This window comes from Pleuronectes platessa, chromosome 12 (genome assembly GCF_947347685.1).
Source record: "Pleuronectes platessa chromosome 12, fPlePla1.1, whole genome shotgun sequence".
Lineage (NCBI taxonomy): Eukaryota > Metazoa > Chordata > Actinopteri > Pleuronectiformes > Pleuronectidae > Pleuronectes > Pleuronectes platessa.
The window spans coordinates 16708222-16719685 of NC_070637.1; the positions used below are offsets into that span (position 1 = coordinate 16708222).

At 43.2% G+C, this 11464-nt stretch overlaps 1 protein-coding gene across 1 annotated transcript; it reads right to left on the bottom strand.

Moving 5' to 3' along the window:
- Positions 1 to 2993: 2993 nt before the first annotated feature.
- wnt8b (wingless-type MMTV integration site family, member 8b) lies at positions 2994 to 9033 on the bottom strand. Its single transcript, XM_053436268.1, has 6 exons — positions 8374 to 9033; positions 7430 to 7463; positions 6337 to 6475; positions 5605 to 5730; positions 5364 to 5506; positions 2994 to 4183 (listed from the first exon to the last, which is right to left on the bottom strand). Exons 1-6 carry the CDS (start codon positions 8442 to 8444, stop codon positions 3614 to 3616), a joined length of 1083 nt encoding a protein of 360 aa, XP_053292243.1. The 5' UTR covers positions 8445 to 9033; the 3' UTR covers positions 2994 to 3613.
- Between the last annotated feature and the right edge of the window lie 2431 nt (positions 9034 to 11464).

The window sequence follows — 11464 nt, forward strand, 5'->3', positions numbered from 1 at the left end:
AATCGAGATATAAACGCACGGCTTACGACTGATTTCCCACAGTTTTGTCGACCACTTTAAGAGCATCTATACTCATCTGTATTGGCTTTCTCTCACATTCATGCTGACCCTCGCCCCTGTAGGTGTTGTAGGTCCAGAACCCCTAAGCCTTAAATCCTATTAGTCAAGGATTCTCTGAAGCATTATAAGTCGTTTTCCCATCTTTCAGTGATTGCGCTATCACTCAGTAGCAGAAACAAATCGGCCTCCTTTGTCTGATTCATTTCTCCACGTTAATTATATGTCAGAGTGGCATGTTGCAGGTTCAGGAATGCAACTTAAACAAAAGGTTCAATTTCACCGCCATTCAGAACTGAATATTTGACAACACTTCTTTTTAGGAGCTACAGTAAAATAACAACATGTAAATATTTTTGTCAGTAAAATCTCTGTTTCTGAGTTGTAATTAATTCAAGGGTTCCGTGGGAGAAACCTTCTGCTCGAGCCCCACATCTTCCTCTGAGGTGTCGTCTCTCTCACCGTCACCTTGGGCTCATGTGTGCCTGCAAATAGGAGGTGGCAGGGCCGGGCCGAGAGACGGAAGTTCAGACCCCTCGGTCAGAGGTCGTGTCACCCTCTGGGTGGGTTGAGGGGGGAATTGTGAGTCCGAGTCATGATCAACATTATGTGCTGTTTCACACATCTTTATAACCATTCAGTTCAGCTGGGGGTGCATTCGGGGGAGGGACACAGACAGAGACTAGTGAGAGGGAGAGAGAGAGAGAGAGAGAGAGAGCGGAAAAGAGCCAATGATGCTTTTAAACCTCTGTGAACCTCAAACTGTGGTCTTGCTGTTTATGTGAATTTTTTATTTTAAACTTTAATATGTGATTATGATGTTTATTTTAAACTTTAAAGTGTGATTATTTTTGTATCTTTTAGCATTGATAAAAGTGTAATATGAATTAAATGTATGAGTATTATTATTATTACAGTAGTAGTCCATAATGTTTTGAACATAAAAACTATGATTAAAGACAGTAAATAACGATACAGCGGAGTAAAGTGTCAGTGTGACAGTTGTAACCTTAAGCAATGTAAACATTAGCTTAACCTACAGACAGCATCAGATTTTAAGTCTCCAGGCACAACAAACAAATATTTTGGAAGGGTGTGGTAGGGAGGAGCCCACAAGATCCAGGAATTTCTTTTCTGGATTTCTCAGGGAATCATCCATGGATCTTGAAGAAAAACAGTCTTTGAGGACTGATATTTAGGAGTATGTGCATTTTGGTGCAGCTTAGTTGAATTTAAGGGGACTGTTGGGCCTTGGCGGAGGTATGTGCTCTTCTGAGTGCTATTCTAGTTTTCGTCTGAGCCTCATCTTGACTAAATAAGCAGTCAGTGTGACTAACGTGTCAAACTGCTGAATATTAAAAAGACCAAACAGGTTTTTCTGTGGTTTCCAACACATGCACTGACTGTTGTGTCAGCAGACTCGCCTTTGTTTGCTTATATTTACATGTGGGTAGAAGGACAGTTTTTGCTGAGGATGAACCAGTGTTAAAGTATGATTTCTGAACTTTTAAAGTGTTTTTGTTGATTTGAATCCATAAATGTGTTTCTACTTGTTGCAAATGTTTTACTCCTCACAAAGATGTTCTTGATAAAAAGGAAAAGGCAATGTTGAAATGATTTTCAAGGTTTTAAAACATGTCTTGCCACAAACTACCAAGTACTGATTAAAATGTTTGCGTTGCCTTTAGAATATTGTAAGTGAACCTTTTGGATTTGGATGTGGCGCAGTCTTTCTCCCTGATCACAGTAAACTGCAGAGCTTCCACAGAGCCGTGGGGTAAAAGCTTGGTATGCTGGTCCTTTTGTTGCTGAGAGGGTTTTCGCTGCGTGCCAGGCAGAGCAATCCAGCCGGACCACAGGGGTCACCAGAGGAAGGAGGAGTTTTGATTATGATCATTATTTGGTAAATAAGATGTCAACAAGGTGGTTCCTTGACACTTCATTGAGCAAAAGGAGGAAGGTGCAGAAATGAACGCCCCCTTCTCAATGGGAACTCTAATCTGCTCTTTCATGTCCCGTCTCTTCTGAAGGGTCTCGGCCTCAGCTGCCATGTGCTGGTCCGCCTGGGCCTGGCACCTCTTACTCGCAGGTGGGGTGAGTATCCTGGCAAGCATGTGTTTATAAAACCCACTTGTTTGGGCACAATACTTGAACTAACTTCTTTTGAGCGAACAGTGTGAATCTGTGCAAAGCCTTTTCCCAAAGTCCTTTAGAAGGCGACGGCCCATTGAGAGAGGAGAAGAAGGGATTACCTTCCTCGACAGTGGTGCATTTCCGAGAGAGCTGATTAGCTCTGCATTCATTGTTAAATCGAGCAAAGGAAGGCCCTAGAGGAGTGAAAGGATCCAAATAGGTGGGCCCAGAAATAAAACAGCCGCAGGAAGCCCTGCACAGGCAGCCCAAAGTTTTCCCAACATTTCTTTTCCCTGCTCCTAAGGAGGTGCAGCGTGAAAAAGGAGATTAGCATACAAAATTAGAGGCGGGATGATTTTTTAAGGGCAACTTGCCTCATGCCCTCCACCCCCACAGCCCTACTCTGTCTGGACAAAGTTAATTAAACCAGTATTAAACAGTAAAGAAACTTCCAAGCGCCCGGGAGTTAGGGGGCTCTTTGAGGATTACCATGATGAGGGGGAGAACGGGGAGGTATTTGTTGAGGCGAAATTGAGAAAGGCGTGATGGACGGAAGAGTGCGCTGGAAAGTTTTCCATTCTTCTTGTTGTGGCCCCCGAGTATCCTAACCCCGACGTGAACAATGAGGAGAGCGAGGCTGAGTTTGCTGCGGAGCATCAGGTATTACTGTCACAAAGAGCAGGACGAGCGCTTTCTTCAGGCAGTATAATATATAAGATCCAAGAATTTATTTGTCTTTCCTTACATTTTAATAGAAAACAAACCATATAAGCGACTAACAAACAAAACTAGGAAACGCTGTGCAATAAATTAACAATGTACAGTACAAAGTGCTTCATTTTATGTACAATTAAATACATCAGGAGGGCAGCAAAGGCCAGGGCAGTGGGAGAGCATAGAGAGTCCAAAATTGTTAAAATGTTTTCTGAATAAATTCAAAGCCTGGCAGTGATACATGGCATTCATCCGCTGCACAATTCATGAGAACACAACCCTGACTGATTCTTAAAAATTGGGATTTTTAAATGCTAATTGTGTCAATGTTCAAAAGTCGATTCATCCATCACTCGAAGAATAATTATGCTTTATTGCTTAATTATTTCCCCTAGATTTTATTCTGTATGTATGGAAATAAATAAATCATGTTGTGGAGAACTTTGAAGTTAAAGAAATTATGATCAAATGCTTGGTGACTATTAAAATGTTAAAAAAGAATAAAAAAATATATCTTCAATACATGTCTTCCAAACGTGGCTTCATGTGGCTTTGTGTGCGGCCCACTCTTTTTAACTTTTAATACAAAACTGGCAATAAAGGTTGTAGAAAGAGAAGAAAAAAATTGTGAATTTTTGTCCTTAACACACACTATTTGAACATGCACAGAGTCCGAAAGTGGTCGTGGCACAGCAGATGATGAAGATGCTTAGTGCTTCTTCTTCAGTCTGAGGTTCTTGCGGCGGCTGCCGGCGCTCTCGTTCCTTCCCCTCTGACCTCCCCTCTTCACACAGAAGTACTTGGTCACTGTCTTTCTGCACTGCTCACACTTCACCGCGCAGCACCAGTGGAATTTGCAATTGCAGCTCGACACCATCTCGGCTTTCCGCTCCTCCACGGCCAGGCCGCACTCCCCGCAGAGCCTCTTGCAGCTCCGCTTCTCCCATTTGCTCAGGCTCTTGCCCTTCTTGAGGCACTCGCGGCCCTCTGTGCCCGCGAAGCCCAGGGTGCGGTTCTCCAGGCAGTAATCTGGGGAGTCCTCCAGGTGGACCAGCTCCTTGCGGGAGATGGAGCTGAAGGTCTCGGCCACGGCCCCTCGGCTGGCCGCGCTGTTCCCGGCTCCACGGAGGAGGTCCACCTTCAGCGCCCTGTGGTACTTCTCCTTCAGGTAGTTGCCCACCTCCCTGAACTCTGGCAGCTGCAGCCAGCAGGTCTGAGTGGTGCAGCTTCCCGACACACCGTGGCACTTACACGTCTTCTGCATGGTCCCCTTGACAGCCTAAAGGGGGAGAAACAGAGAGATGGTTTGTTGAAGAATATTATGTTTTGCCCACAGTTGTATATGAAAATAGTAAGAAGTTGGTTGTGTGCAATAGGATTCTCTGTGGGCTTAAATGTGCATAAGAGTATGTTGGTGAAGGCCTGGTTGTCCATTGTGTCCTGATTGATGTGTTGTACGATTAACTGATAGTATTCTAGTTTTCCAGTTAAGTAAAGAAAGGATGAATACGCTGAAAGGAAGAAATGATAGTTTCATGGTCCATTGCTGAGTTTCTGTGTCGTCCCCCGTGTTTCCTGACTTTACTCGACACAAAAGAGCTGTCGTCTGAAAAGGAGCGTTTTCTTTTCGCAAGGAGGGGATGAACTTTCTGTTGAGGTGAGGCTGAATCAAAGTTTCACATCGAGCCCCATTGTCCCCCAGGAAGAAATAGGAGTATTTATTTAGCATGTTCATTATCAACATGTTTTCTAGTGTGAGAAGACCAAATGGAGGGTCCCATTGAGTGGAGAAATGAAAAAGGAGTTTTTCTCTCATTCTATCCCCATTTTTTTCTGTTACAATGATGCTCCAGGTGCCTTGGGGATCCTAGGGCCCGACGGGGGGGAGCAAAGGCACCGTAAACAAAGAGCACTTCAGCTGCACGCCTGTGGTCCCCTCAGACTCCCTCGGGGCCAAACAAAGACCAACATAAATGTGGGATCCTTATTGCAAGAATAAAAACTAAACACTTATTTTAAAAAGCAGCCTAATACAGAATGCTGTGCAATGTCTGGCTCCGCAGGATCTCTAATTAAGCCTGCACCAGTGATCCTGAGATTCTCGAGTTGAGGTATTGTCATAAGGGGCATTCAGCACTGGTAAATAGGCCCTTCTGGTACACCGAACACACTGTTATGATTGGGGACGAGTGGCACCTCACTTATAGCGACGTGAAAGGGATGCTTGGGTGGCACACTCAGTGTAATTCTAAGCGGGGAAAAAATTATTCAAAAGGTGCTTTACACAGCGGAATCAGTCGGAGGCCCCGGGAGAGATTCCCCAAAAAAATCTCCAACGAGGCACCGTTTAAATACTGTATGGTTCAAAATCAAGCCACTGAAGTCTCATGATCGTCCTGCAGCTCCCACGAGGGGCTCGACTCTCACTGCCAAGTTGACGGAGGGAGCATCTACTGTACCTTGCGCCCAGCCTCGTTATTGTGGAGGTTCATGGCTGCCCGTGCGTCCTGCCCCGTCTCCAGCGCATCTACGAACTGTTTGGAAATGGCCTCTCCAAAGCCGACATTGTCGCTGCAGCCGCCCCAGAGCCAACCATGACCACCTGGGGAAAATGTTAAAGAATAAATTTACCTCTGTTCTTTCATTGATATTCAAAAGTTAGCATTTGGCAGTGGGGACATATGCAGACGTCCGTCTTACCACGTTGTCCGTTCCTGCTGTCGTCGCAGCCACAGTTGTCAAAGTCTCCGAGGCTGCAGTTCCTGGTTAGAGTGTACATGACCCCAGCAGAGCTGATGGCGTGAACGAATGCCGTCTCCCGATTTGCTGCAAACAGAGACACTTATTAACTATCACTCAGAGGCCAGTCAGGACTCCTATCCTTTATATCAAACTCTCCTCTAAGAGTAATTGCATACAACTGATGACTACATGCAGTATTTAGGTGAACATTTCATGTATAAAATGGCTCTAAAAAGAAGATATGATTTCTCATATTCTGTTAAACAACATGAATCCAGGTTTCTAAACTTAGAGTAGATTTTTTTCTTCCCTAACTCAATGACTGTTGGTCTTGTGATTGTCAACATATTCTTTTAGAAGCTGCCAAGAGAGGCAGTAATTCTGGTGTTGTTGTGCAGTGGATTAACGTGTTTGATTTGCCTCTGACCATTGCCACTGTAACTATTCTACAGGCTGATGAATGTTTTCACTGAGCAAACATCTCCCATTCACGGAGGAAACAAAACCCTGCCCCCTGAGACGGGACACGCAGCCTGAAAGACGCAGAGGCTCACAAGATGTTTTTTTCTCAAACTTCTTTGGATATTTACCATCCAGAACTCCATCTCTCTCTCTCTCTCTCTCTCTGTTTGTGAGCGTATGGCTGCTATCTGGAGATGTCTGAAAGCTGGTGGAGCTCGGGGGACTTACCGCTGCGCAGGCTGCTGTGCGTGGAGAGCTGCAGAGCTCTTTCGGGGCAGTTCCAGCGGTCCCATGCAAACTGATACTTGCACTCCTCTATGCCACTCTGAGCGCCCGCCGCCACACTGCTGGAGTAGATCAGGTACGCCTGCAAACAAGACACGTATTAAACCACCATCCTGAGAAACATAGGTTGAGGAAGATGAGGTGGTTGTGGTGTGATGTGGTACCCAGATATGTGCACAGTAGGAAAATGAAATACATCATAACCCTTTTAGTAAAGATTTACCAAATGCAAAAGTGTGACACAGATTCCACCCAAAGAGTCAGATGTGATGGATGCAACAAATTATGAGAACATTCCTGGGTCATGCAATTGATGAAAGTTTCTTTTAACCTCTTTTATATTCATAACTTCATTTTAATGTCAAATATTGAGATAAATCTCTGTCACTGTTTAGCTTTGGGGTTTTTAAAATGTGTCTCGCCTCTTTGCTTTTAAAGACGTAGATAATAAATATTACAAAAAAAGGCCTCAACAATTCAGACATTGAGATAAAAACTGACTTCCACTGTCATTATAACAACCTGATTGAAATTTGACATCTTCATACTTTTTTAACTGCAGAGAGCTCTCTAACCCGCGGGCTCTGTCCTCGGCTTTCGCCTGCCGCTCTGCTGCTTGTCCAGACTGTGTGAACGATAATATAACTAATATGTCTCAAGTGGCCGTTGGGGAGATGGAGCACCACCTCTTTCACAGGGGTCTCACCCGCTAATGATGACCACCCACTACAGCCATGGCTGCCCTCGCCTCTTCACACATTCAGCCCGCACATGAGCCGCTGAATAAGGTCAAGTGTACGGAGGGGGGAAAGAAAAAATCACAAAGGGCCAAGAACATCACTGATATATCATCAGAGCCATTGTTGCATTTGAGCAGATACCTGAGCTCGTCCATGCCCTTGATTTAAGGGATCTCAAGGACAATATCCCTAAAAAACACAACACAGACCGAAAACCATGTTTCACCGCCTACTCTCTCGCAAAAGGACAGGGTTAAAAAAAAAAAAAAAAAAAGATCAAAAGAACGTTGGCTTACCTTGGGTCCAGTCATCAAGAAATTATTCACTGACCTGGAAAAGAAGACAGCTTATTCACTCAGGGAAGCTCAGAGTGCTTCACAAATTCCTCCGCTCACATCTCTCATTAGTGCGCTTTGTAAATTGTTAAACCGTGACACCGGTTGGCATCCAAACATTACTGAGCAATATTTATACATTCATAAAAGAAGGAAAAACTGTAAGGACATGTAGGAGCTGAAGCACACTGGGTAGGAAATTAAATATAATATAAATGCTTAATTCAATTAAATTGTCAATGATGTTGGCTGCTGTTTATCCCTTATATTTGGAAATAAAGCAGATATAGATAGATTTTTATTGTCAATGTGCTCTGAGAACAATGGTAAGCCATTCAGCAGCTCTGCGGCATTGGATGGCATTAACAGATTTAATAATTAAAGAGCAAGCAATCTGTAAAACAGTAAATAAATAAACCAGCAGACTAGCCTAACTGCAGCCGGAATGTCTATGTATAAAAATATTGTTCTAGTCTCATGAGCTCTTGAATGTCTCATTTTTCTGATACAGCATCAAATCGGCTGTCAAAATGTCAAGGAATTATTAATAAATGGTTTTAAATCCTCCATTGTTTGGTTTTAAGTGATGATAGATGGTTGATAATTTGAATTTGGTGCAGCCCTATTGCAAGTAGATGATAAAATCCAGTCCAAATGAGTTTTAATAACATGCAAAGCCAAATGTTGTTCTTAGTAATGGTACAACTGATTTATAGAATATTAACACATTAATTAAAACAGGTTGTTACAATTATAAACCATCTATAAGGGTTCATACTTTATTAAGAAGTAGTGCTGGTGTAGTCAATGAAGCAATCCAAGTGATATTGGAGTTAAAAAGGAAGACTAATTAAGGGATGTGCTGATTTAAAAACAAACAATATACTATAATAAACCAAACTTACCAGCAGCAGCAGGACTTCGAGTGAGCCAGGAGAATGAAGATGTAGTAGAAAACCTCCAGATGCATGAACATCCTGCCAGGTGAGGTCCAGACGCTCCGACGATGGAGAGGAAACTGAGCTCCCTGCACATCAGACTTCAGCAGTGGGCCTGCAGGAGTCGAGGAGGGGGCTGTGAAATGGAGCCACTCTCGTCCCAACGAGAGATTATCTGCTTAATTAAAGATTTTCCCTCTTCTCAGCCTCCGGGCCAATCAGAGGTATTTGCACCGGGGAGAGAGTGAAGTGATCAAAGGGGCACCCTGGGCCTTCGGGGCCGGACAACCGTGGCTGCCCTGCCTCCATTCAGCGGCGGATGGAAGATCAGTTTAATCCCGCAGAGGAAAGTGTAACACTGATCCCCCGAGTTTCTGCAGCTCCGAGGAGCGAGATCGAGTTTATTTAAGTTATTTTACGCAGATGAGGATTTGGTGGAAGGAGGAGGACACTTTGCGATAGGACCAGAGAAATGTGTGTTTGTTTTAGAGGAAGTTGTTCATGGCTGTAACAAAAGTGTGATTGGATCAGTTTATCGTCCTGAAACACGGGGACTGTCCCTCACTCTGAATTTTTTTCCACGGGATTAATAAAGTATCCATCTATTATCTATCATCTATCTATCTATCTATCTATCTATCTATCTATCTATCTATCTATCTATCTATCTATCTATCTATCTATCTATCTATCTATCTATCTATCTATCTATCTATCTATCTATCTATCTATCTATCTATCTATCTATCTATCTATCTATCTATCACTCAGGCGCGTGACGCCAGTGAACCAAAAGCGTCGAGTGACGTTAAATTAGCAGAATAAGCAATTCACGCAAAAATAAACAAAAAGATCTCCCCAGAGAAATGAACTGCACGTGGATGCGCAACAGATTCTTCGCATAATCATCAAGAATAGCGAGTCTAGATCTACGCAACTATTGGATGATGATGACATACAATACTACTATTACTAAATTTCTATCTCATGCGGTGAAATGATTATCCTAATAAGGCATCAATCATAATATTGATATAATAACCAATGAATAATCAATTTAACAGCTATAATCCGTGGTGGTGCATGTTTATTAGTAGTATTATTATTTGTTTCGTGTCATCAAGACGAGTTTTATTTATGCATGTGTGTAATTGCCTGCAATCGTCTCATTGCGGACAATATTAACAACAACATCCACGAGGTACCTTTTCGATGTTTTAAATTCCGTGGGTGCCTGTGTCTGCAGAATTTAAAAGGTCAGAGAATCCCCCCATCAGAAAACAAAAAGGAGGATTGGGACTGAGCCATTGATCAGGTATGATAGGCTACATTTGCATCACTAATCCAGATGGTCCCTATACAGCTGACAGTGAGATGAAGGGTTATTTCCCACTAACCCCATCTGACCCACAGGTCCCTTTCCCCCTTTAGGAAACGTCTTGTGTGCAAATTAGGATTTAGAGCAAAAGTGATTTTGAGGAGGGGGAGGAGGAGGAGGAGGGGGTGGTGGCGGTTCTGAGGGATGTTTTTGGATTACGATTTAAAGAGGAATGACAAGTAAAATGAGACAAAAGTGGGGGGGTTCATCCTGTTGTTTTTGGCTTAAGGAGATAACCAGTGAAGAAATAACTATACTAGCAAACTTGCAACAGGCTTTGTGTTGTTCGTGCATTTCTAACTTTTGCACAAATGGAATCACCTGAACAGGAATGTGACCCTGGACATGTATATAGGAAAATATATATATATATATATAAGAACTTGTGACAAAGTGAACATCAGCACCAGCAGCAGCATTATAAATTTTAACAAGTCCATGTTGCACAAGCGAGAGAGTGACCCCAGCAGAGCGTCCGAGCTCCAGCTGACTGTGTGACCACACTGAGGTGTTACATGAAGAGGACGATGGCCTGACAGTCAGCAGCCAATAGACACAGAGCTGATGTCACCGACCGGGTCAACAGGGATCAATGCTGCTAAAGTATTTGGGCTCAGACTCACTGTGGTGCCTGTGCTCTGCGGACTGTTTTCTGCCAAAAAAACAAAACACACGTATTGTTCTCCCACACAACAAAGGAGGATGCACTAGGAAGGCAGGGTGGGTTTACTGTGAAGGGACTCTCCAGCAGAGGGAGCAAGTGCACAGATGTTTCAAATGCAGGAGGCTTTCTCTCCTTGCTTCTCCTCCTCGGAACACACCAGACTCACACAGTGGGAGCTGCCATGAATTTGATCTAGAGGCCCCGGTAACTGCTGACAAGAAATGTGGATCTCAGCCTGTTGGACGACACCGTGCTGCTCCCATCATGCGGACACAGAGTGACGAGGAGCCTGTTTGCAGAGTTGAACACACAAATAAGTGATAAAGAGCCTGTTTGCAGAGGTGAACACACAAAGCTGCAGATTACCCCACACACTGTGCTGTATCTATAGAAATGTGCACACTAGGAATGTCCGAAACAATATCTGAAGACATTTTAAATATGTGCACTACGCAGGTGTCACAGGTGCAAAGGCCACCGCCCGAGAACAGATGAGGGTGAGACAAGCGAGAGATAAAGCCTGAACGGCACAGGTACAGTATGATCCCAACCATGTAGGCTGAGGCGCCCTGGCTTTAATATGGCAGCGATAAGATAAGGATAAAAACCGTCAAAAATTCTTAACTCCTACCATCACTTAAAAGACGTCACTGTGATGCATTATGGGAAAATGTTTACACATGGTTATAAGCGGTTACACTTATGAAACCAATTTTTACATTTAATTCTGCTGTTATCACTTAATTTCTGAAAATAACAAATGTACCACTGCTTAGTTTGAAAACATAGCTTTTTACATGTGAGTAATATATATGATTTGTAATATATAACGACGCATCCAGTTTCGATGACTTACGTTTTATTCTTTTATGCCATGTTTCTTGATGTCATACATGTTTCTAAAGGGACTTGTTAATAGTTATTTATAGTATAGTTCCTACAATACTTCAATAATAGTCCAATATATGTATAGGTTGCTGATGCAGCATGCCAGATAAATGATGAAATAGAAAGGG

Excerpts from the sequence above, each read along its gene's own strand:
- wnt8b (XM_053436268.1), bottom strand. The coding sequence starts at position 8,444 with ATGTTCATGCATCTGGAGGTTTTCTACTACATCTTCATTCTCCTGGCT. Across the intron at positions 7,464-8,373 it reads TCGAAGTCCTGCTGCTGCTG|GTCAGTGAATAATTTCTTGA; the intron begins GTAAGTTTGGTT and ends CTTCTTTTCCAG. Across the intron at positions 4,184-5,363 it reads ATAACGAGGCTGGGCGCAAG|GCTGTCAAGGGGACCATGCA; the intron begins GTACAGTAGATG and ends CTCCCCCTTTAG.